The sequence below is a fragment of the Muntiacus reevesi genome, chromosome 6 (genome assembly GCF_963930625.1).
Source record: "Muntiacus reevesi chromosome 6, mMunRee1.1, whole genome shotgun sequence".
Classification (NCBI taxonomy): Eukaryota; Metazoa; Chordata; class Mammalia; order Artiodactyla; family Cervidae; genus Muntiacus; species Muntiacus reevesi.
The window spans coordinates 62092558-62119551 of NC_089254.1; the positions used below are offsets into that span (position 1 = coordinate 62092558).

The 26994-nt window shown below is 53.3% G+C and overlaps 1 protein-coding gene across 2 annotated transcripts in view; it reads right to left on the reverse strand.

Annotated features, from left to right (window-relative positions):
* MINDY4 (MINDY lysine 48 deubiquitinase 4) overlaps window positions 1-26994 on the reverse strand; it is a 112420-nt gene that overhangs the window by 31669 nt on the left and 53757 nt on the right. For both annotated transcript variants that reach the window (XM_065938924.1, XM_065938925.1), the window contains exons 7-13: window positions 25201-25307; window positions 22372-22488; window positions 21082-21170; window positions 12479-12577; window positions 10792-10855; window positions 9628-9693; window positions 3366-3433 (exon numbers count right to left, since the gene is read on the reverse strand). In XM_065938924.1, coding sequence (XP_065794996.1) covers window positions 3366-3433; window positions 9628-9693; window positions 10792-10855; window positions 12479-12577; window positions 21082-21170; window positions 22372-22488; window positions 25201-25307 — 610 coding nt within the window. The remainder of the gene's footprint in view (window positions 1-3365; window positions 3434-9627; window positions 9694-10791; window positions 10856-12478; window positions 12578-21081; window positions 21171-22371; window positions 22489-25200; window positions 25308-26994) is intronic.

Here is a 26994-nt window from a genome sequence, read left to right on the forward strand (position 1 = left end):
AATGTGCTGGGGAAAGTTCTGGGCCAGGCGGTTTGGAAAGCAGGGGGGCTAGGCGAACATGAAAGCTTGCATGAGATTTACTGTAAGCAACTCGAGATCTTAGGAAAGAAAATAGATGGCTTGAAATCAAGCAGAAAAGTAATAAAGCCTTCTCAGGCTTTGCACTCAGCCTAGAGTAAACAAAACTCAAAGGCCAGCTTTGCTGCTGTTCTTTCAGCCTCTGAGGGTGAAGGGGGCAGGCTGCACCCTACAGCATCTGTCTGTCCATGGTACCCTCACCCAGGCTCCACCCAGCGCTGGGGATAGCCCATGGACAGGAGGAAATGACTCTGGGGGGACAGCCTCCTCTGGGACTCAGACATGAGTCTCAGAGCCTTGCTAGGGGGAGGGTAGGCCATGCCCTCAGTCACACTCACACTCCCGCACACACACAGTCAAGTCACCCTTCCCACAGTCTCAGGCACAACCAACAACACCCACATCATCTCACACCCGAGCCTGCAGACTCACTCATCTCTCATCCACACACATCCCGCCACACACGCACACAGACTCACACTATGTTTGTGAAGAACTTGGTGTGTTTCCCAGCCACCCCTGCCCCGCTTCTCCTGGCTGAACAGCATATGATCTGAGAGACTTGTGCTCTCTTTTGGGTTACCGCATTATGCCCCAGATCACCCTGAAATGGTATCAAAGGATTCAGCAAAGCTAAATCTGAACCCCAGAGCAGGAGGCCCTTAGGTTCGCCTGGTCCCGTGGTTTTTAAGCAGTGTTTGCAGAACTGGGATTTCTGCAAGGAGCAGTCTCCAGGCAGCAAGGAGGACCCACCACCCATTTGCAGGACATCCCCATGGCCTGATCTACACCACGAGGCACCCAGCCAAGAGTGAAGGCAAGACAGGACAGCACAGGACAAGAGAAGCTCTGAGCACAGCTAGGATAGGACTGGACTAATCACAGCCGCCATCCAAGACCTCCCACCCCCGAGGACCTGCTAGCCACACGACAGGTATGTCTGCATTTAACCATGTGAGGTTGGAATGATCAGTCCCATTTTACAGAACTAAGAAACGGGCTCAAAGGTGTATGGAGGCAGGCATGAAACCAAGCCTGTTCTACTCCCAAGTTCAAGTCCTTAAACAACAAACCCCAGAGAGTCCTGTCTGGGACCCGGCTGCCTGAGGTGAGCTGTGTAATTCTTGGGCAAATCACTCGACTCACCTCTCAGAGCCTTATTTTCTCATCTGAAAGATGCTGACAGAGGTGGCAACAGTGCCACCTAACAAGATTTCTGTGGGGATTAAACGCGTCTTGTGTAAAACGTTACAGCCAAGGACCTGGCAGGCAGGAAGCTTCCTAGATGTTGGCTGCTGTCCTTCTTACTTCTGTTGAGAATGATCTCTATGCTGTCCATTTAGAAGAAGGGAAAGGGGAGCCACAGGAGTAAGACAAACCCCGCCAATGCGCTGCCAGGGTCAATGCTTGAGCAGGTGTCTGTGAGGTCCTCCTGGCAGGCAGGGGCCAGGATAGCTGTAGTTGCCCAGGAAGGTTTCAGATCCACAGGCCTCCAGTTCGCACGGAAGGTCCTCAGGGGCCCTGAGCAGGACAGACCATCTTTCCATACTCTCTCTGGGGCCAAGAGGACCCCCACAGTGTCGTGTCTGCATGTGTATCTGTGTGTCTGAGTATGTGTATGTCCCTTTCTGCATCTGTGCGTGGTGGAGGCGGAGGGGCCTGGCAGCCCCTTCCCACAGGCGTGAGGTTGTGCTGGTCCAGCAGGGCAGCCTCCCCAACACAGATGCCCCACAGGTACCATGGCTGAGGCAGGCACCTAGGGGTCTGACTTGGTTGGATGGGGCAGGGAGGTGGCAGAAGCCACCCCAGTGATGGAGCTCCAGAGAACATGAAGCAAAGCCTGGATGGGGGGCCCCAAGGCCCCTCAAATGGACACGGCTGCCCGAGCAGCTCCCTAAGGAGCATGCACATGAACAGTGGGCCCAGCTTCCAGGCTGGCAAGTGGCACCAAGAACAGAGACACTCTAAGCACAGAGGCCTTGATCCCCACAGTCAGGGGGTCCCCGTGCAGAGGGGGAAATGGGCCCAGAAGATTGCAAAAAGGCCTGGTCCTCCTGTCAGGGAGCTCAAGAGTATCCCCCACATACCCATCAGCCCAGGGATTAGCAAACCCAGGCCTGGGGAGAACACAGCGCAGCGGCTTATGGTCTCCATGCACGTGAGCCCAGCCAGGAATGAATCATATCATTATGGCAGGATTAGAAGAAAAATGCCATTAGAAAGTGCACACACACGCATTTAATAAGGTCAGTAGCAGTGAGCAGCAGGCCGGTCCGGAGCACGAGGCTGCAGAGCCCCGGCCTCCCGCTCCTCCCACCAGCACCCGAGGCCTGGGGGAAAGTGGACAAGACCCACTCAGGCCCAGAATCAGGGAGCAGGCAGGCGCCTCCTTATGCCGGGCCCCCCGCCAGTCTGGGCACCCCATGGCTACTCTTTCCACCTCCCCAACTCAGAGTTGCTTCCAAATCTTCCCCAACACCATACACATCCTGCTCCCCTGTCAAGTGAAATTTTGTCCCCCTAGCTCTCCATGTCCTCTGGGGTCTGCACTCTGCTTGGAAGTGGATGGGGTAATCGATTGTGTTTTACAAACCTCTTAATGTGCTATTAATCTGTTACCCTCCCTGGTGACATAATGCTCAGGTGACAACTATGGAAAAGAGGCCTAGAAAGCACCCAGGGAATGAGGGTGATGGCAGAGCTCCAGCTCTCAGGAAGCCTGGGGGCCTGAGTTTGACGGGATGCCCAGAGTACAAGTTGGGTACCCAACCTCCCTGCTCCCCCAGCCTCTAAGGCCCTGGTGCAGCCCCAGACTCAGCCCTCTGAGTTAGCTCTAGACACAAACCTGGAAGCCTTTGGGACTACTTTGGCCCACAGCATGTCCACAGGACTCTTGGTCATCTCCCAGCTCCCAGTCTCAACTGTCCAGCCCTGCACACATCCAAGGGAGTCCACATGCACTCTCAAGCACTCGCCCACTGCAGTGCTGCTAGGACCCCAGGGGTGCTGTAAGCTCTTGACGGGGTGAGGGGGGATGTCTTTTGGATCTGAGTCCCCTGCGCCCCCCCCCCCCCCCCCCAGTACATGCAGGGAGATGGAGGAGAAGGTAGTGCTGCCCACGTGTACAGAGGATGTAACTGTTCTCTCCCCGACTAGCCTACTGACCCCCAGTTCACTGCTCCATTCATCCTTTCCACCAGGTTCACTGAGCACCCACTGCCCACCAAGCTCTGCAGTGACCAGACAGACAAGCCCAGCTCTGGGAACTAGGAGGGGAAGATACTCACAGTTCTGTGGATCTGGACAGGATGGCCGACAGTGTGAGCAGGACACATCCGTAAGGGCCTGCTTCAAACTGGAAAGAGGAGAAAGCAGTGAGAACTATCAAGTGTCTGTACCTCCCTTCTCTGTGTTCCTTGGGGACCATACCCCAGGGAGCAGGCTGACTCCAAGCCAGCCAGCGACTTCGAGCTGGGTCCCAGAGGTGGCCCCACAGCAGACTCCATGCAGGTCTCCCAAACCAGATTCCCAAAGGGATGAGGAACACACAAGCCTCAGTGGGAGCAGAGCAGATGTGGTGCGCCTGAGGAAAACACCCATGACCTCGGAGTCTTGGAAGCTCGCGGACAGTGGTGGCCTCCACTACCGTGCAGGTGTCTCCTGCTGATTATCACATCTAAAACTACCACGGGCCTGTAGGATAAATACCATATTCACCTCCCTCTGCCATGTGAGGAAATGGGGGCTCAGAAACTGAACAACTGGCCCAACGTCACACAACTTGCAGGCCGCCCACTGGGAATCCTGGGGGCTCCCTCTGATTCCAAATCCCTTATTCCTAAGGGGTCCTAAGAACTGCACTGGTCAGGGAGCAGGCTGGAGGACGGTCAGGTGGGGAGGTGCCAGTGAGGTGAGCCTGGCAAGCGCAAGGGCAGAGCCTGTCTTTTCAAAGTTTTTTGCTGTTCATCATGAAATTTTTTGGATTAATTTTTAATAGTTTTTAACTATTGCACTAAAATATTATTTGTGCTGATTACTATGGTTTGAGGGGACCCCTCTGAATTTGAGGAGTGCCCCACTTGCCTTCCCCTAGTCTCAACCCTGGTCTGGAGCCGGAGGTCTGCTGCCTGGGTTTACATCCCGGCTCTGCACCCCCACTTCTAGCTATGTGACCACAGGGAGATTTCTTAATTTTTCGTCCCCAGTCTTCTCATCTGTAAAATAAGGATAATACAAACAGGAACCATCCTCATGAGGCTGTTGTGAAGATTAAGTGAGATCGTCCTGGTAAAGTACTTCCAACAGGGCCTGACACCTGCATTAGCGGTCAGTATGGTGCTGGGTCCTCAAGGCCCACCTGGCCAGTGAGCGCAGCAGGCCCAGCAGGCCACGAATGACTAGGATGGACTATGTCACTTTTGCTTCCGAGAGGAACGCTCTCCCCGCTGCAAATGGGTGTGAAGGCCTTACTATGGGGACGATACCACTTCCGTGAGTTATTGTTGGAAATGCTACCTGCAATAATAGTCACTGTTATTAATGGGTGATCAGTTTCTTTTTGAGCTTAAAACTGAAAAAAAAGTTTACTTTCCTGGAAGAATGAGAATTATATAACTTATCATATTTCCACTTTGGTTTTGCCTTGGCTGCTAGGAGGCTCAGAGCCAAATATGATGTTCAACTACTCAAACTATTTTAGCTCAAACTTCTGATAATATTTTCTTTTCATCAAAATTATAGAGTTTATCAGGGGAAGACAAATACTGCATGTTATCACTTTTATGTGGGATCTAAAAAAATTAATGAATTAATATAATAAATCAGAAACAGACTCACAGATATATATCAGTGAGGAGAGGGAAAAGGGGAAAGGCAAGAAAGGGGTAGGGGGTTAAGAGGTACAAACTATCTTGTCAAAGTGAAAGTGTTAGCCTCTCAGTTGGGTCTGACTCTTTGCAATCCCACAGACTGCAGCCTGCCAGGCTCCTCTGTCCATGGAATTCTCCAGGCAAGAATATGAAGTGAGTAGTCATGCCCTTCTCCAGGGGATCTTCCTGACCCAGGGATCAAACCTGGATCTCCCGCATTGCAGGCACTTCTTTACCATCTGAGCCACCATGGAAGCCCACAAACTATGGTGTATATCACACAAACATATTGTACAACACAGGGAAATACAGTCACTATTTTATACCTTTAAATAGAGTATAATCTATAAAAATATTCAACTGCTATGTCATACACCTGAACTACATTGTAAATCAACTACAGTTCAATTAAATATGTATGTATTTTCTAAATGTTACATACACATACAATCTTTATTTTCACCCAGTCATTTAATTCGTCAAGTCATTCCAAAAAAAGCAATTACTGGATGAACTTTTTGTGCCAAGAGGATGTGGCTGCTAAAGCTCTACTTGGGAACTTGGGAACAAGGTGGACATAGGTCTGCCCTCACAAGAAGTAACTCAGGAAGGAAAGAATAGCAAGCAACTTGAAAAAAGAGGGGTGGGAAAGGGACTCTATGCTGATGGGAAATACAAGGTTCCCTGGAAACCCATAGGAAGGGCCGTCAATACAGACCTGAGGCTTTGGGAAGGAGGGAGTGTCAAGAGGGAGTGTCAAGGAAAGCTTTCTGGAGGAAGCAATGTCTGGACAGAAACCCAAGGGACAAGGAGGAATCAGAAGAGAAGGGAACTTTGTTCCAGGTGAGAGGAAAAGCATATGCAAAGGCTCAGATGCAAGACAGGGCAGGTTTATTACTGTTGAAGCACCGAAAAAACAAACACACAAAATCCAAGGACATCATTTCTTATCTCTGTGTGAGCTCAGTCATGTCTGACTCTTTGCGAGCCCATGAACTGAAGTCCACCAGGATCCTGTGTCCATGAGGTTTTCCAGGCAAGAATATTGGAGTGGGTTGCCATTTCCAATTCTAGGGGATCTTCCCGACCCAAGGCTCAAACTCGCATCTCTTGCATCTCCTAAGTAAGTTGTTTATTTTTTTTTTTTTTGGAAGGGGGAAAGGAGGGTGGAGCAGAAATGGAATGAATGAATTAACAACAATCTTAAATCAACTTCATCTAATTCTGTGACCTCAAGCTGGTCACTTCACTTCTGTTGTCTTCAGTTTCCCATTTGCAAAATGGGGATAACGAGTATCTCCATTGCATGTTTCCTTCCTTGGGTTATGGGGCACATCCTATGAGGCCAGGTCGGTGGAAATGCTCTGACAATTGCAGAGTAATGCTGATGTCCTTGCATGGGGATGGGGGTGTGGTGGGGGGGACAGAGGTCCAGGAGGATTCAGGCCACCACTACCCTTGTCATGGCTCTACTACAGGCTTGCCTGTTGCCTTAGGGAGTGACAAAGCTCCCTGGATCTCAGCTTCCCCTTCCGAAATGCCTACATACTTCTGCCAATTGTCTGGGGAGGCCACGGCACTTCCAGGGCCTATTTCCCCCTCTTTGCAGGACTGCAATGAAGTAATGAACACATATGCCTGTTGTAAGCCTAACTCTCTCTGCAAATGTAGAGAACTATTATTATCCTCAGGCCAGCCTTTTCCACAGTCCTGTGGACATCTCCAAGCGGCACTCACCCTGAGCCAAGGATATGCCTGTCTGTGTGGACAGGTTAGGTGAGACTGGACATGACCCCCACCCGGGGCATCTGGCCTTTGCCGGAACACGACTGAATGACACCAAATATCCCATTTGGTTTTAAAAAACATTTATTAAAATTATCTCATCAAATTCCAGCTGCCAAGCCATGGAAGGCCACAGGGCAAAGTGCCTGCATTGAAAGGAGAGCCCAGGCAGGCAAATGGGCCGGAACGCACCAACAGGGTCTGGAAAAATGTCTGGTACTGCTTGGGAAGAAGGGGCCATTCCCCTGAGCTACTGGGACTCTGGAGAGACCCAAGTCCACTGAGAAGCCCAGTAGGAGGCAGGGGCGGGACCATCCCCCAGCTCACAGAGGGCGGTGGCCAGACATCTCACCAAGAGGGTGAGCTATAATGAAAACACAGCAAGGAGGCTATTTATTTTGGGCAGACGTGGCTCAGTGTTCATTTCCAGGCCTGGCACGAGGAACCCCTCTTAGGCCCAGGCCATGAAAAATGAATTTGGTGAGGGTAGTGCTGAGATGGCTCAACAGTTTCCAGCAAAAACACAAATTCAACTGCAGGTGGGAAACACCGCCTTCCAGAGCAAGGGCCAAATATTGACTGCGCGTACCCAGAGACCAGTGCCAGGAGAGAAGGGAGAACTGCCCTGAGCCCAGAGGTGTGGCGGGAAGGCGGCAGCTCCCACTGCTGACGAGGACCCCACTTGCAGAACCTCTTTCACATTCACTGCCTGGCTTGGGCTTCATCGAAACTCCTGGGGGTACAGGAAGAGGGAGGAGGGAGACCCCATATAAATGGACAAGGATGCAGACGATCTTCGCGCTGAAGGGTCACTGCAGGGCCATCAGAGCAATGACGGGGCCTCAGATCTTTGACCGTGTGAGCAATCACCCCCTCCTATGACCCACAGTAGCCCCACAGGGCTTCCCTCTTCCAACTCTGCTTCCCCTGACAGTGTGGACATAGGTGGCCTTGGTCCTGGCCTTCCTGAACGCACATGATGCTGTCAGGAGTTGCTCATCTCTCAGATGCATTGCTGTATGCTCACACTGCTCTGGTGTGTTTAATAAAAGGCGTCCTTTCTGCCTGCTTAGCTTGCCTCATATGTAATTTGGAAGACATTCCTTCCCACGCGTTTAAGGTTCTTCTTTAAGAATCACAGTTGGACGACAAAGAGCTGAAAGTTACCCACCAACTGCTCCACCTTCTGGTTTCCAGATGAGGCCACTGAGACCTGGTGACATTCCTGAGGCCACATGTGACCAAGGAATAAGACAGAGAAGGTCCCAGAGCCCCTGCTCCAGGCCGGTGGTGAGCGCGCTGTGTCGACAGACTGCCCACTGGGTGATGCCCGTGAAGAAACAGAGAAAGCCGGTGCAGGCAGCCAGTGACAGCCTACCCAGGACTCCCAACGCCAAGGGCAGGACCCCTCCTACATCAGATCCCCTCCCACATACCTCCGGGGCAGGCCAGGCTCTGGGCCCCTCCTCAGGGAAAGTCATGCCCAAGGCAGCAGCTCTGGGGAGTGGACTGCAGGTGGCCTGGCACCTCGGGGACCGCACCCTCCCTGTGCAGGTCTCATGCAGGTCCCCTTCTTCTACCTAAGGGGCATCTGTGCTGTCAGGGCCAGAACACTCCCCAGGCTATGCCTGGACCCTCAGCGTCTCCCAGGAATTGTCCCCGAGGAGGGTGTTCTGACAGCAGGCGTGTTCAGCCTGGTCCCATAACCAGTGTGTCCTCCCGCCCTCTGGGCTCACCACCAAATGCTCTCATGCCTTCTCTGGAGCCTGAAAGGGCCAATCCCACAGCCTGGACAGCTGAAGGGAGCGTGGAGGGGAGGGAGGGAGGGAGATTGGCCTGTGCCCCAGAAGAGGGTGGTCTCGTTGCCTTTCTCTCCTGCAGCCCGGCACACAGACATTAGAACCGTGTGGCCTGGTGATTGGGAGTCTCACAGGGCGTCCGTCCCCAGCCATGGCTCAGGCTGCTTCCTCTCGGCCATGCTTCCCTCCCACTTCTACCTGACTATAACTAACCTGTCTCAGGGTTGTCTTAAGAGATCATGACCCGCCCACAGTGATAAAACGCCCGCAGTGGAAGCCAACAACCACTGGGAACGTGGAGCAGGCACAGTGCTCCAGGCTCTCCGTACGCAGAGCTGAGGCTGGCTCCATCACCATCCTCACGCTCCATAGGAGGAAACTGAGGAACGGAGGGTGCATTAGGGTGCCCAAAGTCCCAGAGCTACCAAGGGGTGTAACCTAGATGCAAACACAGGGAGATGGCTCCAGAGACAATGTTCTTCACTCCTGGAGCCCCATGGCTATAAGCCACACTCTGAATTCCCTCAGCTCTCTGAACCCTGGCTGGGTGCTGCCCCATCTCACAGTCAGGAGTCTGACGTATGGCTCTCCTCCAGTAGAGGCACACCCCAGTGGCCCTGGCCAGCCCAGCCCTGCCTCCCAGGACACCACGCAAGGTCCTCTATTATCAGGGTCTCCAACAACAGTGCACACACCTCCAACCCAGCCCAGGGATCCACGTCCTAGGCACCTCCCCAGCTGATATGGGGCCCCACCCACTGACAACGGGGTCTTTACCTCCAGAGGGAGCTGCTCGCCCTCAGACAAAGAGAAGGCTCTCATAATCACAGTCTGATCACAGCTTCCCTTAGTCTGATCCCACTCCATCCCTGCTTTGCTTCTGCAGTCCTGGCTACGGCAGCTCCTTTTATCTGTAGCTGTGGCCCAACGTCCAGGACTCAGTGACAGAGGTCGGATCCTCGGCCTCCCAGCTGACATCACCCCAACGCCCCAGGCTGGGGATGAATGGGGAACAGCCCCAGCTCACCAGCATCTCTTTGGCAAAGAAAGCAGAAGCTGAGCAATGCACATCCCAAACACTAAACCATGGTTCATACCTGATGGATGCTCTGCTGAAGAAAAGTCACCAGCTCCTCATAGCAGGTCAAACTGTGGAGGATGAGCTGAGAAACAAACATACAGGGTGAACTGCCCAGGCCCGGTGGATGGACCCCATGCTGGATGAGCTTCTGTGGCCCTGACTCCCGTAGTGAGCGGACCCCACTGGGGAATGAGTCTGCAGTCAGAGAGTGGTGACCTCGGGAGCAGAGGTGCAGAGGGGCTCCCGCAGCTATGTGTGACTTAAGGGCTGCAGGGTCCAGTTGGGGTCTCTGGGGCTGCCAGCTTGCTGCAACACGGGACCTGCCTTTAGCGATCCAAGGATTCAAGACATCGTGGGACAAAAGCCCAGGAGTCCGCATATCATGTGAGGTTGACGGGTGGGGCCGCACCCTGAGGGCTAGTCTCAGATTTCTGAGAAGCACCTTGAGGGCAGGGTGTCCAGAAGGGTACAGGGTGAGTGACCCTGTACCAGATCACCACCGCCAGCCAGTTCTAAGCCCAGCAGGCAGCGTCCTGAGTTCAATGCAAAGCAGTGGTCATGAGTCTCCTGGGCTTTCTCAGGCAGGTCAGAAAAAAACACTTTTCTAGAAAATATTCAACAAAGTGAGGTCCTCAGGTGGGATCCCAGGACACATATGTCCAAAAAGAAATAAACAAAGTAAATGAGAAATTCTCAGTGAAGCAGTTAACGTGTGGGAAAGTGTCACAGTTTCTGCATGTCCACACATCACACATTTCTTTCCCGTCCTTGTCTTCCTCGGGTCTGGCTTTGTCCATCAAAGCTCTTCTCTGCTCTCTACTTCCTCTCCCTCCCACCCACAGCATCCTCTCACTGCAATCCCAGAGAGGATGCTATGACATAAGAGGGCACAGGGAAGGCTGGGTTGAGCCAAAAGGCATTACGTACAGAATGCTGCAGGGACTTCAGATTCTGTACAACCTCAGTGTGACAGGGCTCCTGTCAGCCTTTTAGCCATAAAGCCAGTTCTGGCTGGAGTCCATTGGAAAGCCCCCCACCTCAACCCCAGGTAGAGGATTCTGCTGGCCTGAGCACAGGGAGGGCTTGCCCAGCCCCAACTGAGGGAGGATTTACTTATATAAAAGGAGACTGTCCCCAAACAAAGCCAAAGTTTGCGTGATAATTTTCCAGAAAGCCGTACTGTTTCTAAGACTCCATCTGCTTTGTATTTCCCTGTTGGACTGAAGTGCTGTGTTCCCGAAGCCCTAAAAAGGAAAGGGAGATGCATGAGTCTCTGCTCTCAGAGAAGACATGCCCTAGAGCCAGGGCGAAACCACACAGCCACTCAATGAGGACAAACAGAAGGGTGGCCCAGAGGAAAGAAGGGAGCCAAGTGCTTCTTCTGTGACTTCTTTGAAGTCACCCACTAAGCTGGTCCCGAGAACCCCACTAACAGGCGGGGGTGGGAGGTAAGGGGGTTGATATAGAGTGGGAAGAAAGACAGCTGAAGGAGAGCCTGGGATAACAAACCCAGATCCTGGCAGCCAAAAGTCTGCCTCTCAGCCACTGACGAGCGTATTTCCAGACTAAGGAATGCTGACTTGCCCGTGGTTTTTAGGGACTTGAGGAAGTCCAGCCTCTGTCCTTTTGGAGGTCATCTGTTTACACAGCCTCTGTGTGTGCAGCCAAAAGCAGCAGGGACCAGAAGTGGCATCTGGGTTTGGGGCCACTATGACATGAGCCTGCTGGGCAGCCTTGGACTGGCCACTGCCCCTCTCTGGGGCTTGTTTCTCAATCTGTAAAGTGAGGAGGAATTGAACTTTTCTCCATCTGCTCTCAGGGCTGCCACGCAGATCCTAAGGGCCAGGGTTTGTAGGTTAACTGGAACATGGGTACCAAGGACAAGCACTCGATGAGAACAACAGTGGTGACGACGATAATACCTAACACTGACCTGATACTTAGTATGTGCCAGAACTTATCCTGAGTGCTTCATATGACTCTTTATCATTTATTTATATGAATAAATGATTAAACTGATCAATGATACTACCATTTATTATATATCATTTATACTGACTCATTCAATCCTCACAATCACTCCATTAAGCAATCACTGTTATCACCCCTATTTCCCAGATGAGTAAACCAGTTAGGCACAGAGAAGTCAAGTCAATTAATCAAGGTCACACAGCCAATAAGCAACAGCACCGGAGTCAGCCTTTGGAGTCTCTTAAGTGCTGTGCCCTCCTGACCACTGCGCCCCGGCGGGGTGACCCCCTTGACTAAAGCTTAGCCACACAGCTGGAATGAAGTGAGGCTTCCACTCTCCAGGGTCAGGCTGAGGAACCGGCAGACCATCCCTGTGGATTACGGGGGTGGGGTCCTCCATTAGCAGGACAGGGCAGCAGGGAGAAGACTGCGCTGGCTCCACCACGCCATCTCACCTCTGAGTCTCCCCATCTGAACACGGGCCCAAGAGACACAGCAAATGGGAGCGTACTTTGGGGACTGGGTCGGCCTAGAGGCTGTTTTCCAGGGTCTTCAGATTAGAGAAATACAGAGGGGAACAGGCTGCCAGGGCCCAGGGGTTTTCCCTGGCAGGTTACAGCCCCCAGCACTCCCTAGGGATGGGATCCCTGGATCTGACACCCTCTCAACGGAGGCCATGCGGAGGGCTGGCCCTCTCCCAGGGCAGGGCTGCCCAGAACATCAGAGCGACTCTCTGGGCTCCCCCTGACCTGGAGGACACAGACACGGTCCTTCAGCCCAGACCGCCTGCGTGAGAAGACGATTTCCCCAATGACGAGAAGACACACAGCCAGCGTGCCTGCAGCCCGGCCCGCCCAAGGTAGAGCAGTACCAGCACAGCCCTGAGAAGCACTTACAGTGTGACCACGGCTCTCTCGCGGCCCCCGGCCCGCCACACAATGTCTGCAATGGCCAGGGCCAGGCAATGGGTCCTGCGAGCGTTTGAAGGCTGCAGCCTGAGGACAGAAAGGGAAACGTGCTTAGGCCTGTAGTGGCAGAAGTTAGAGACGGCACAGCCGTGAGGCAGAGGACCTGTCCTTTCCTCTGCCACCCAGAGGCCTCAGACAGAACCTGGGACGGGGGCCTCCGCAGATGAGGACCAAGACAAGAGCCGAGAGGAAGGGGGCCCCTGCAGGGCTGGAGGAGGAGCAGGCTGAGAAAATCACCGACGGGAGCCAAGGGGCCTCTGGAGACTTGGCAGGACCCTGAGGTGTGTGCAAGAAAAGGCTTCGAGTTCTGGCAGAGCCCAGGAGACGGGGCCCAGAACTGCTGCCGCCCCACGCAGAGGCACAGCCCTGACCCACCCTAGCTGGGCCAGTCCTGACACCTGGACCCCGGAGACAGCGGATCATGCAAGCAAAGAGGTGCCCTGTGCTGCTCCAGCTGATAGGGGATGAGACCCAGAGTGTGAAGGGAAGTGGCCTGACTTTCTGATTACTTAGACACGGGGTGTGGAGACGTGGGAAAGGAAGGATTCCTGAGGACTGCAGGGTTTGGCGTGAGCGTATGGTGAAGCTGAAATGTGGGCACAGGGCGGGGAGCAGGGAGATAGGAGATGCATGAGGGACCTCCCCCCAAGGGCCCCCCATGCCCGCGCCCTGCCTCAGGTGAAGCTGTCGTTCTAATGCCCAGGAGAGCAGCTTGGGCTGAGTAGAGGTTTATGGAACACCAGCCTGTGAAGTGTCCTGGGCAATCTGAATGGCTATCATTTCCCAGAGAGAGGATGAACGAGGCAGAGGCGGGGCCAAGGCTAGAGTCTGGTAGAATTCCAATATATGAGGGAGGCGGGGAGGGAGGCAGGAAGGGCAGAGCTCAGAGAGGGGCCAGTACTATCTTAGGACTAAAAGGGTTTAAGAAGGACAGGCAGTCAGCAGTGTCAACAATGGCAGAGAGATCTCTGGTGGTGCTGGTGGCAAAGAACCCACCTGCCAATGCAGGAGACATGAGACATGTGGGTTCGCTCCCTGGGTCGGGAAGATCCCTTGGAGAAGGAAATGGCAACCCACTCCAGTATTCTTGCCTGGAGAATCCTATGGACAGAGGAGCCTGGCGGGCTACCGTCCATAGCGTTGCAAAGAGTTGGACGTGACTGAAGTCACTTACACACACACGAGAGGCCCCTAGTGCACGAAGTCAATAAGGGAGAAGAAGCAGCAGTCAAATGCAGACGCCCTTTCTGTCTCCAGGGCGCCACAGAGCTGTGCTTCTTGCCCAGCCCAGGATCCTGGGAAGCTTTCCTAAATTCCTACAGAGGCAGGCTGAGTGAGTGTTCTGCTACCGAAGGAACAAAAGGGGCTTGATGCCGGGGCTCCCAGGAGCATGGAGGGAGTTCCCATGCGTTCAGTTACCAGGTACCCTGAGCTCCAGGCTGAGCTGTTGGGAGAAAACTGGTGTTTGTCCTTCTTCCCCAGGGTAGGAAAGGAGACCCTGGAGACCAGGACACAGGTCACCATGGGGGGCAGCACACGGTCACAGCCTAGAACCTGGGACACAGAGCCGGCCGTCTGCACCTAGGCTGTTGTGATGCAATGCCTTTAAAGTGGGAGGCGACGTGACATAGGGTCCCTCCATGTCCCACTTCCTAAACTGGCCATAGCAGTCGTACTTCCTGCATCGTGTCAGGCGATTTACATGAGATGATGTGCGTCAGGTTCACGGCCAGTGCCTGGCGTGTGGAGGATGCTCCTTAAAGGGTACCTTTTGCTGTCGTCTTTATGGAAGTGTCCCCTCTTGACATTTGGCTGTGGCCAGAGAGTTGACAGGACGGTGAGCCCCTGACATCTGGTGTGTAGTGATGAGCCACCGACACCAGGCAATCTCTCAGCGAGACAAGCGAGCGCGCCACCACTTGAGAAACGAGACCCAGTGCCTGGGGTGTCCGCAGCCTCAGGAAGCCTGCCTGCGCCTCTGGAAACCGTCACCCCGCCATCACCACCCGACACTGGGGAAGCACTGGCTGTGGGCCACTGTCAACTATGAGAACAAAGGTGAGGAAACATCGCTCTGGGACTCAGGAGCGGCCGCCAAGGACCATGGAGGGGCGGGAACACAGGGCTTGTCAAAGGAGAAAGGACTAGACGTTCATCTCTTTGCAATCCGAGCCCATGGATGTGGACTCCGTCATCCCCACAGCTCCTGTTTCTGGCCCTGCCCCCAGCCAGGTGACAGTCAGTCATGCCAGTCCCAGCTCCTGAGCACCCACGCTCATCCTGGTCTCACAGGTTTTAGTTACAGACCCCCTGAACATGTTTCTGCACAAAGTCCTGGTTCTCTCCATTGGCTTCCATTTAGCCCCCCCAATCCTTTCCTGGGCCTCCTCTAGAGCTTTCTTTTGAGACAAGCTTTCCAAAAGGTGGCAGCATGGGGGCAAGTGCAGTGGTGGGGACTGCGTTCCATTCCTGGTTCACTCGGGGAAGCCCCTTGCCCTTGCTGGCCTTAACCTCCCCACTCGGAAATGCAGACACCGGACCAGATGTCCCGAGCATCCTTCCAGCCTCGCCCTCTGCCATGCAGCCAGCTGCAGGGTATCCAGGGCTGTGGTGGGTGCAGATGACCAGAGGAAGTGGGGAGGTGCTGTGCTGAATCACTGGGCCTCCACTTTCCCGAGGGGAACTCAGTGTCTGCCTTCACTTTGATGACAAGGGTGGTGCTGAACTGCCTTCTTCCAACCCCGACCATGAACCCAGCACCTGGCCGCGCTCCTAAACCAAGAGAGGCTTCTTTGCTGCTGCTCAGCACTCAGTTGTGTCCGACTCTGTGTGACCCCGTGGACTGTAGCCCACCAGACTCCTCTGTCCATGGGATTCTCTAGGAAAGAGTACTAGAGTGGGTTGCCATGCCCTCCCCCATGGGACCTTCCCAACCCAGAGATTGAACCCGGGATCTCCTGCATTGTAGGCAGATTCTTTACTGCTAAGCCACCAGGAAAGTATCTTTAAAAGAATCTAATTCCTCGCAGGAGCAGTGCAGGATTTGTCTAGGGATGGCGATGGGGGTCAAGGAGGAATACGTCCTGTGTTTGGCTTAATTACCCAAGTCTTTCAGATTAAAAAGATGGCTCTACCACCCTCATTAACTCAAAGCAGGCTCTCCTGTCCACTCTGACATGCCTGCCAGTCTGAGCCTACAGAAGAATCAGAGGAAAGCTGGCGAGCGACTTCGGGTCTTTCTGCCCCCTTTCAGGGTCACATGCTGCCAGCGCAGGCCTGGGGACCACTGGATCTGGAATCTGAGCCTGGCTCCACTGACCAATGTCTGGAGGGGCCTTGGGCAAGCGCCCCTCCTTCTCTGGGCCTCAACTTCCCCAGTTGAGAAGGGAAGTGGAGGCAGGAGGACAGCTCCCTGGCCCATGGTGTGTCCCAGGCCCTCAGGGGAACGAGGCTCACCATCGCTTCCCACGAGCTGAGCCGGCCGGCGCAGCCCCTCCTGGAGTGGAAAAACACCAAGTCCTGCCGTCCGGCTCCATCCTCCCCAATTGAGCAGAGGCCGGCTGCCGGCCTGATGGAATGAGTCTTAATGAAGCCAGACAGCCCCGCAGAAAAAACACCACCGCTGCCAAGAAGCCTTTACTTCAGCATGATTTCCCTGGAGGGCGCAGTTACATCCTTGTGCGGCTTTCACAGAACCGTTTCCCCATCATTTGTTGGGGAGGCAGCGAGCAGAGGGGCATCCCCACCAGGCCTGCAGACGCAGTGCTGGAAGGCCCACCAACCTTGGTCCAAGAGACCCCCAAGGGCCCAGTGTGACAGCTGCGGATGCTGTCCCAGTCCCTGTGTGACGCGAGGGCCTTTGCAGTGTTCCAAAGGGAACAGAGGAGCTTGCCTGCTTTTTTTTTTTTTTTTTAAGCCGGATCATTTCTGAAATCTCGGATTTCAGAGTCAAAAGGGAGGACTGAAGTTTCAAACCCAGCTCAGTGCACACAGCTCATGCAGCAATGTCAATGACCCAATCAACGTCGAGATCATACAAATAAATCCATGCAGCCAGAGGGGCTGGGGCTGCAAGAGGTTCCTGCAGAGATGTCTAATGTCACCCTTTCCTCACATGAGGCAGCAGATCCCCAGGGGTTCACTGGACTCTTCGGCATTTTTTTTTCCCCAAATTAGGAAAAAAGGGGAGGTTCCTGCCCAGAAGCCCTTTGTGAACTATAGCACCTACAGAGCTGTACCTATGTCACTGAGAGTCTGTCTGGGGTCCAGCCCTCGAGTGTTTTAAGCCCACGACACTTAGCCTCCTGGCGCCAGCCCCTTCCTGGCCTCTCTGGCCATTCTGGTACTCTGAGTTTCTTGCGGGGCACAGTATGGAGTCACACATAGGGTGTCATGTACCAAGCTTGGCTTTACCTTGGAGGCCAGGTATGAACCCTAGCATCTTTCTGTCTCTGAGCCTCAGTTTCCCTGTATATACCCTAGTAGGTATATACAGGTCCCACCCACTTGCACAGTTCTTGATTTATGAAGGACTAGGTTTCATTTCCTAAGTCAGTCTTGGGCAGGACAGAGATTCACAAATGGAGAAAGTGAATCCCACAGGCCCACGGGCTGTAATCCAGGTCTTTGGCCAGTCCAGTACTCTCTTTAGCAGCCCCCATCCTGGGACAGGCTAAGACCCCAGAGCCGAGCACTGCCCCAGCCTCAGCACAGGCACTGACAGGGTGCACCGACACCCACTTGGCACGAACAACTTTCTATGGCCTCTGATCTGCAGGGCCTCACTTCTGCAAGCAAACCCAGACTTTTACCCTTCCATCTCTCAACTGCCAGCCTCAGGCCCCAGCCCCGCGCTCCCCTGGCCTTTGCTTGACCCAAGTCCTAGCCTGAACCCAGGAGGACTCTCTCCTCTCACCCCCAATCGCCTTCCAGTCCCAAGGCAGCTTCATGCCTCAGCAAAGTCAGGCCCACTGCACGGCAGTGGGAGGAGGAGACACGGGAGGAAGGTGTAGAGGCAGCTGGTGTCCCGTGCCCACAACCTGTCACCACTGGGACCTCCCTGAGCTGGTCCCCCACAGAGCCACATCTTCCTGAGTCCCCTCAGGCACTTGCAGCGGCTCTGGCTAGACAAGGGAGCCTGGGTCCCTAGGCCAAGCTCTCTGTCCCTCCCTCTAGGCTGGTCATGAAGAACACCCACTCTTGGGTCTGCATGGCCGTCAACGTGAGTAGGAAGGCAGCCCACTCTGCTAGGCCTGCATGGAAAGCAGCTCTCGGTGCAGGGCCCCAGGGAAGGGACTTACCAGGAGCACCTCAGTTGTGGGGCTCCAAAGAAAGGTGAGTCACTCTTCTGTAGCGTGAATCCCTCCATGCCTCTTGTGTGAGGGGACCCTGTCTGGCCAACCGGCCGAGCTCTCCCGGCCAATCTGCACAGGCCTCCTCCAGCCTGGCCAGGCCACCATCCCCCAGAGCGGGGTTCCTTCCCACCAGGCACACCCCACACAGAAACCCCAGCAGCCAGCAGCTCCTTCCAACCTCCTCCGGCTATGCACCACCAGCTGGCCCCAAGGGCCCTCAGTCAAGGCTGGACCCAGCTCTTCTCTCTCTGCTGATACAGGTTTCTTTCCACCCAGAGCCTGTCTTGGGCCCCTAGCTGGAATGGCTTTCTGCCTCCCAAACCCTGACTTCCTTCTCAGGTGTGGAAGGAAAGCAGAACTCTCTCCCGAGGACATGCCTGGGGATCCAGAGGCTGTCACACCCCTCAGTGGGGCTGCAGGGTGGGAGACGAGAAACCAAGTCTGCCATGTGCACAAACAGCCCTTCGGGGAGCCAACTTCCTGACTGTTGGGAAATGACCCACAACTTCCCCTGAGAAGCCCAAAGTCCAAGTTCAAAAGCAGCTCTGAAGGGGCATGGGGCTGAAATGAATTATAAAACATCTTCCACAGTGGCCAAAGCCAAGGCTTGACCTGAGCAGGCTGCTGGGCCCTGAGGGCCCTCTGGTAGCCCCGCCCTTACCCACCCACCAGCCCTGAGCCCCACCCTGCCCCTCTACAACTCTGCCCTGGTCACCCCAGGCAACTCTCAGCTCCTCTCCCTGCCCTGGGGCCTCTGCACATGCTGTTCTCCTTACTGGAATACCATCCCCTCCCCTCCCAGTCAGCCTGGATAACTCATGCATTTGTCCATGGCTTCATTCAACAAAAATTCTGAGGGCCTTTTCTGTGGACTAGGTCCGGGGCTGGATGCCAGGAACGAGCTATGGACCAAGAAGTCCAAGAAGACTCCTGTGCTCAGGGGTCTTGTGTTCTGGGGTGCAGACGATGGGCGGGTGATGACTTGGGATAAAAACGGCATCTAGCGGTAGGGGGCTTGCAGGCAGCAACTGGGGAGGTCGGGGAAGGCCGCCCTGAGGTCACAACGTCCGCACAGTGAGGAGCCAGGGGAGGAGTCTGAGGGATTTGCTGGGAGAGGAGAAACCAAGGGAGGAACAAGCTCAGGCAAGGATGTGTGTGAAGCCAATTGGGAGTCCTGCTCACGATCCAGATCTCAGCTTAAGATTAAAGTGCCATGCGTCTCCCCACAACCCTCTATACGCCCGGGTGGGCCCTGAGCACTTGGCCGGTCCCGTGACCTCCCACTCGTCTGGTCTTGTATTCAGGCGTAGGTCCCACGAGGGCAAGCCCACAGTTGCCATGCCAGGCCCCGCACTCCCTCCAAATGCCTACTAAGTCCTCTCTGCATGCATCTCTCCTGTGCAAGGAGGGAAAGGGGACAGGGGGTGCACATGTGCTCAGAGAGGATCCCTGTTCCCCTTGAGAGCGGGCAGCCAGAGGCCCCTCACTCGGCCAGTCCCGCCCAGCCAGTCAGGAGCATCCGGGACCATCACGCATGGCACGCGCCTCTCCCGACCACAGCACGGGCAGCACTTCACTGGACTGGACTCCCGAGCAGGCAGAGGGGGGAGGAACAGGACAAAGTCCGACCCTGCTGTGGAAATGCCATGTCACTGGGCTTCTGGTGACATACGCTATGCCTCTAGGTAGCATCTTTCGGCTTGAAATCAAACACCTTGATTATCACTTCGTAAACTAATTAGACAAATCATCTTATTGGACAACTTATAAAATTTCAGGCATGAAAAGATACCTTCACTTGGACTGTCTAAGGCCACATGCTTTAAGCTGGTAAAACATGTTTCATTTGTACCAAGCTTGGCAGGGTACCTGGAGAACTAGTATCTTTCCCAGTAAACCGAACATGAATAAATGGGGGATATGGGCCTTGTTGTCTTTGGAAAAAAAGAAAAAAAAGCTACCAAAATGCCTATGTCAAGAGTCCCTTTAATTAGGGTTCAGGAACTAGCAGAACTAAACTGTGACTTTCAAATCTGGTTAATTACAACTTTGGAGAAGAGAATGGAAGTGTCTACTGGGTATGAGGAATATTTTCTTTCTGGGAATATTTTCTTTCTTCATCTGGGGATGTGTTCATGGGTGTGTGATTTTGCAATAATTCATTAAACAGTACAGGAGTTGTGCACTTTCTTGAGCTGTGTACTCTTCTGTATGTATGTTGTGGTGGTGGTTTAGTTGTTAAGTCATGTCCAATTCTTGTGACCCCATGAACTGTAGCCTGCCAGGCTTCTCTGACCATGGGATTTCCCAGGCAAGAGTACTGGAATGGGTTGCCACTTCCTTCTCCAGTATGTATGTTAGATTTCAACTGAAAAAAAAAAGAAAAAAAGAACAAGGGCCAGAAGTTCTTCAAATCTGAGGGTTACTCAAAACAATTGGGAATGCAGTTATAGGTTAAGAGAGCTGCGTCTTCAAATTGGCCAAGCTGGTCTGCCCCTGGCCAGCCCCTCAGTAATCCTTCTAACTGAGCACCGACCACGGGGTAGGGTCAAGGTTTTCTCTCTGTCCCTCAACCTCACAGAGCACCCTGGAGAACAGAGAATGCATCTATTCCTCTCTATATCACTTGTGCCTACACAGAATGTTCCAGAAACATCTGTTGAGACAGTGAGCGTGAGAGTGAGCGTGAGAATGAGCTGTGTGCAAAAACTCAGCGTGTGCGGTGGAGAATGAATGGCCGAGGGTGGAAGCCATGTCCGGTGGGGCTGGTTGGACCGTGTGTGGGGAGATGGCTGCTGGCAGAGATGGGGTAAGGAGGGGAGGGAGGGGAGGCCTGGGCTCAGCACAGGGGTCAGTGACCTGGGTGTGGACAGGATTCGGGCAGCTGCTGCTCCATTCCTGGGCTGGGGGGTGGTGAGGATGGCCTGAGTTTCAGTGCTGCTCCAGCTGCTGCTTCTCATGTGGAACAGGACTTAACAAGCCTGCCCGCTCACAGGAGACAAACACATTCAGGTCATTTAAACAGGCCCGTGCTGGCCCTGTTAGCCAGCCTCCACTTCCCTTTCCAGAAGACGGGAAATATCAGGGAACAAACACACGTTTCCTTGCTTATTTGTTCTGGACAGTGAGGAGAAGCCTTGGGAAAAGAAGACATTGCCGGAACGAGCGCTGACTTACCGAGCGCAGCCAGAGCTGCTATCTGCTTCAAACAGGAGTTTCTGCAGGACACAGCCCTGGACAGCCGCCAGGACCCCACAGGGACCACCCTGCAAAGAAGGACACGCGTGAGTGCCTGTGAGCACTGACCCATGGCTCAACCTTCTGCTCCTCCAGAGCCAACCTCCGCCCACAGGTGACAGAACACGGGAGCCCAGGCCCCTCAAACAGGGGTCTCTGTCATGGTGTCTACTCCCCTGAAGTGCTGACTCTCAGCCACGGGGAGAAGGTGGTCAAGACCCCGGCACCCACTGCTAGAGGAATGTATGTGTGATGTGTGAATGTGAGGTGTGTGATGAGAGGAAAGCAACTCTTCACAACCCACCAGAGGCCATCGTCACAGATGTCCAGTCATCCAGAGACACGGTTCCATGTTCACAGGCTGAGGGTGTCAATTATCTACCCATCCTAAAGGCCTCCTCCTCCAGGAAGGCTTCCCTGACCACCTCAGCTAAACGCAACCCTCTTGGGCCACCTCCACTTGTGTGAGCAGCACTGTCCCCGGCCAGTAGCCTGTCTCGGTACCCAGTAGGTGTGTCTCAGAGGGAAGGGGCTCCTTGAGGAGCTCAGCCCTGCAGCCATCAACAAGTACAAGTACTGTCAGAGCAGGGTCCGCAGGTGCTCTTGAACTCCGGATGCAAGAAAATGTGCCGACTTGCCCAAGGTACAGGCAGAGGCAGGTGGTCTTGGGGTTTTTCCTCCCCCTGCCCCACGTCCTTGGGGCAGTGTGGGTCAGGGGGAGGCTCCTGAGGCTTGAGAAATAGAATCTGGATGAACTGCTGGATTTTATAATATCTTCTGGCCCTGAAGATACGCCTTCTGGGAAATGTGTTTAAGCCATGCTCAGATCCTGCCACAAGCTACGTACGTTTCCCTGCCATTTATGCCCTCTCCTCCTCAGGTCTCCTGGTTGCACACCAGATACTTCTGCCCCCTTCTGCAGTTCCTAGGCATTCACAAGCCTCCCTTTGTTCAAGGTGCCACCTGTTTCCAGCATCCTTTCTCCAGCTCTACCTGAAAAATCACCACTCGAGGTACTCAGCTAAAGGACCCTCTCTGGTAACCCCAAGTAGATAGAGGGGGCCCCACCCAGTTCCCTCTCAGTGAGGAGTCCCACATCATGCAGCACTTACATTAGGGGTCATGTTCCCCAGCCCTGCTCTGCCAGCCACAGTGAAGTTCCTGAGATGGGTGACAATGTCCCTGATGCGCCCAGAGAAGGGTCCCCGGGGGCACGTAAAAACAACCTGCCTTGTTCTGCACAATGCCATATTTTAAGGATACTGAGTCATTAAAGGAAAAACTCTGAAGTTTCCACTCTTCATTGAAACAGCAAAAGCTGGAACCAAACAGAATGGTCTTTATGTCCTGTCAAAAGAAGAAAGAATTTTATTGATTGTTTTAAAAGCAAACAACAACACACGGCTGGGTGTTTGCATTCCCACAGGAGCTGGTCTTGAATTCTATCTAGCAGGGTAGTCTGTTTTCCAGCAGGGTCATCTATTCCTTTTTGTTTTGCAAACCCATTTTTCTCATATTTGAGGAAAGAGAAAATTGACCCTGAGGGTCTTACCTCTGGAACATCTGTAAACCTAACCAGCCTGTGCTGACTCAAACCAAAATCTTTTTAGGTTCCTTAGACATTCCTTAATACACAAAATTTTAGTCTGACAAGGGACCTTGGGGATTCTTGGCTGCACATGATAATTACCTACAGAGCTCCGAACAATCCTGATGCTCAGACCCCATGCTGGACCAACTGAAGCACAACCCCTGGGCGTCATATGCTGTGATCTGTAGTTGTAAATGAGTTCAATGCACAGCCGAGTTTGAGAACCTCTAGCAAACTATGACCCACAGGCCAAATCCAACCCTCTACTTCCTTTGTAAATACCGTTTTACTGAAATGCAGCAATACCCATGTGTTTACATATTATCTGTGTTTACTTTTAGATTACAATGGCAGAGTTGTGTGGTTGCAATCGAAAGCCAAAAATACAGGATCTAGCCCTCTGTGGAAAAAGTTTGCCAGCCTCACACCGGTACAACCCCTTCCTACGCGTAAGAATCTCAGCATCGCCAGAGGGTGGTGCCCGGTGCTCCCCAGAACTTGAACACCCCGACCACCAAGTGAAGGGGTTCCCACTATCTCCCAAGGCAGCCCCTCCATTGTTTCGCAGCTCTGTCTTCTTCAAACTTCTGGCTGACACTGCTCTCCCATCACACCAAGCCTCACCCTCCAGAGCCCCAGAAAGCGCCAACAATTCCCCAATGACCGGCCCTCAGATGAGAAGGCGGAACCTCTCCCCAGACGTCCCTCCCTATGCTGGCTGCCTCTCCTCTCTCTGTCATGATTTTACTCCCCAGGGGATCTGAAGGGCCAAGGTGAGGATTCTGTCACTACACCCTCAGAGCCCCTTTCCAGGTCATATCTTTCCTACAGACTCATATCTCCCTCTAAGATCAGTTCTTTCTTTTCATTGTGCGTGCAGGCTCAACAGTGCCCAAATTTTATCGACCCCATGGACCATAGCCTGCCAGATTCCTCTGTCCATAGGATTTCCCAGGCAAGAGTACTGGAGTGCGTTGCCATTTCCTTCTCCAAGGGATCTTCCCGACCCAGGGATCAAACCCACATCTCTTGCAACTCCTGCATTGGCAGGTGGATCCTTTGCCAACTGTGCCACTTGGGAAGTCCTTCTTTTCATTAAGTACAGGGGAAAACTCTGTGACAAAGCACTTTTCCCCACGTCATCAATGTGGGCTGACACCACACAGGAGAGAGGGGTGGCTAAATCAGGGCTTGGTTCCCCTTCTTGTACCAACTACAGTCATCCATGTATTTGGACTGAGTTTCCCGAGAGCCTAGAAACTATAGGAGCCTGAGTTTTCTGGCTGGAGCCTATGCCTGTTCTCTCAACCACAGAACGACAGCTCTCACCTAGGCATCGTATAGTTGCCAGGTCACAGGGCTGCGAGCCTGGAAACCTGGGTTCTCCTCGCTGTGGGTGCCATGCGTCCTGGCTCGTCCTTTCTCTGTGGGGGCCTCCCTTCTTTCTGCTATTTTTTGAGATGCTAATACTGGGTGGTCTTTAGGGGCCTCTGAGGGCCCCTCCCAAAATGACAGTATCCACTACAAAGAATCATAGCCTGTGGCTATGTCTGTGGCTAAGGACAACCAGAGCACTTACTGCCAGGCGTGGGACTACTTAAGACCGCTTGCCTGACCCCCTCCCTGTGGTTTCAAAAGAAGGAAGGGAAAGAGAGGGGAGGGATGAAGAGGGACAAACTCTAGAAAAACCTTTGACTTTTCATCTGTGTCCTCAGCAAATACTTGGTAAGTAGGAAGAGAAGAGGGTCAGCTGTGTCCCCAGGAGTTTTATTTTCTCTTCCTGAATCCTGGCTGAAAAGCCAGTGGAGGACAGCAGGAGCCTCATTCCATCCTGCAGGAACTGCTGGCCATGGGGAAGGGCGAGGCCCTCTGGCACTGGAGATGGAGAGGAGGCCAGGACATCCCCGCAGAGGAGGCTGCTAAGGCCCGGAACTGGCTCCCAGAATCCTGTGGCTTCAGGAGGCCACGAGCATGACCGTAGATGGTGCTGAGACATTAGCCACACTCCCCTGTCCTTCCCTCGCTGCCGCCTAGCCTGAGCACTGCTCAGGGGACCAGTGGAGGAGCAGAGTCGAGCTAATGAGGATTATTATTCTGGTCCCAGCTCTACTCTGGAGCTGGCGGGTGCAGACCTGGTGAAGCAGCTCTGGGCCAAAAGAAAAGCTGGATCCTGGAATGTTTCAATGAAAAGACGTTGTATCCTCACCTTTACTCTCGGAGAGGGAGAGGGAGCTGCCAGCACTAGGTCCCCGTTTTCCTGACTCCCCGCTCATGTTTTTTCCCACATCACATGCAAATTTACATTTCAACAATGACTGAGAGATTATAACGAGATGAATGAAGGCAGAGAGAGGAAGATCATCTCCTCCCACCAACTCAAATCAAGACACCTTCAAGTCATACCACACCAATTCACACCAATTCAAATCAAGAAATACATCACCTCATTCTTTGCAGTTCACACCTACCTTCGCCACCGAGAGGTCAATGGGCTTGGATACTACTTGCAGCTTGAGCATTGATGAGGCTGGAGACAGGATGATTTCTTCCCTTACCAGTTCATCTTCCACATCCTCTGAAAGAAAATCGTGGCCATGTGAGCTCTTCGTCATGATGTACAGAGAACAGATTAGAAGGCCATTTAACACCCAGGACACTGATGAGTGCTGAGAGGGTTGGGGAGGAGGGGTCCTCTACCACCCACCCCCCTGTGGACCCTCTGGGGCTCCCAAGCCCCCATCAGAAGGGAGAAGGCAGAGCAAGAGCCCGTGCTCCTTGTCACCCCATGCTGATCCAAGGACACTGGCAGCTGGGACATGGCTCTCAGTCCACGAGAAGGCTCTGCTTGTGGACATGCAGGAACAAGGGCCTAGGCCTAAGTTGTTGACTCAGGCCCAGAAAAGCCTGGCCCAGATTTGATTCCCCCAAAAGGCAGACATGACCCACAGATCTGTCCCCCCCGAGGATAAACATGAAAAGGGCAAACTTAGGAAAGAAAGTGCTGCCCTTCCTGAGAGAATAATGACAGTTATAATAGATCATCACTATTGTGGTTTTCACTACCTATGTTTATCCCCTAAGCCCCACTCTCTCCTCAAGAGAGTAATTCTTATCACGCCCATTTACAGACGAGGAAACTGAGGTTGAGGCAAGCTAAGTCATTGACCTAAAGTCACCCAGATGGAAAGTTACAGAGACAGAATATATCCCAGAGAATATCTCCCAGGCCAGCTCCCAACAGAGAATACCTCCAGAATATATCCCAGAGAATATCTCCCAGGCCAGCTCCCAACAGCTCTGCCATCCTGCCAGTCAGACCTCCATGGATCTCCAGCCAAAAGGGACACTAAGTCACATTGCAAATACAGCCTTCTCACAGCTGGAGTGATGGAGGCCCAGGGAAGGTCCCGGAGTGAGTGCTGGCAGCACCAGCCTGAGCCTTCCCTGGCAGGCGAGGCTCCCTCTCGCCATTACACCTGCTGTGGCGCCACTTACCAGAACCCTCAGATGCGGGACCCACATGAAAACAGCCCAAGGCAATGATGCTGGTAGAGCTCAACAGGTTGCTCTCCAGGGAGCCTCTGGAGACTTTCTCCCACCCTTTTCCCAAGACTAAATGATTACTTAAAAAGCATGCCACACTGTATAGACCTCAACATCATCTGCCATTAGTCTGTGCACGTGGGACCATAGAAATGTCACAGTCCCTGCCGCGCATCTTCTGAGATACTGTCCAAAGGTCAACATCCCCAGGACACGTGCCTTAAATCTTACTCTACAGTCTCCTTTTCTTCCCTGGAGAAGGACCAGGCACAGCATGAGGCCAACTCCTAGAGGCTCAGTCCACTGAAAAGGAGAAAGATTCTACTTTTAGGCTGAAACAGAAGTTTCCAGTAAGTCTGGAATTTAAATGAGAAACTTTCTTAGTGAGGGTCTCAGAGAAAAGCCACCCTATGACCATGGTCTTACAAAAACACCTGAAATAAAGACCAGAAGTTCACACAGTAACATACTGTTATGTTACACACAGTAACCGGTCTTGAAAGCATGCCACTGGGTAGAGAAAGTAAGAAAGAAAATGCAATTTATAACACAACACAACACAATTTACATCCAGTATAAACACATGCACGCAAAACAACTCCAAACATTTTTGCATGAACACACACAAGCGAAAAGAAATCACTAAATACACAAGGGTGGAGTGGTTGATAGTGAGGAAGGTCATGGGAGTGTGGGGTGGGGCTCAAGCGAAATCAGGA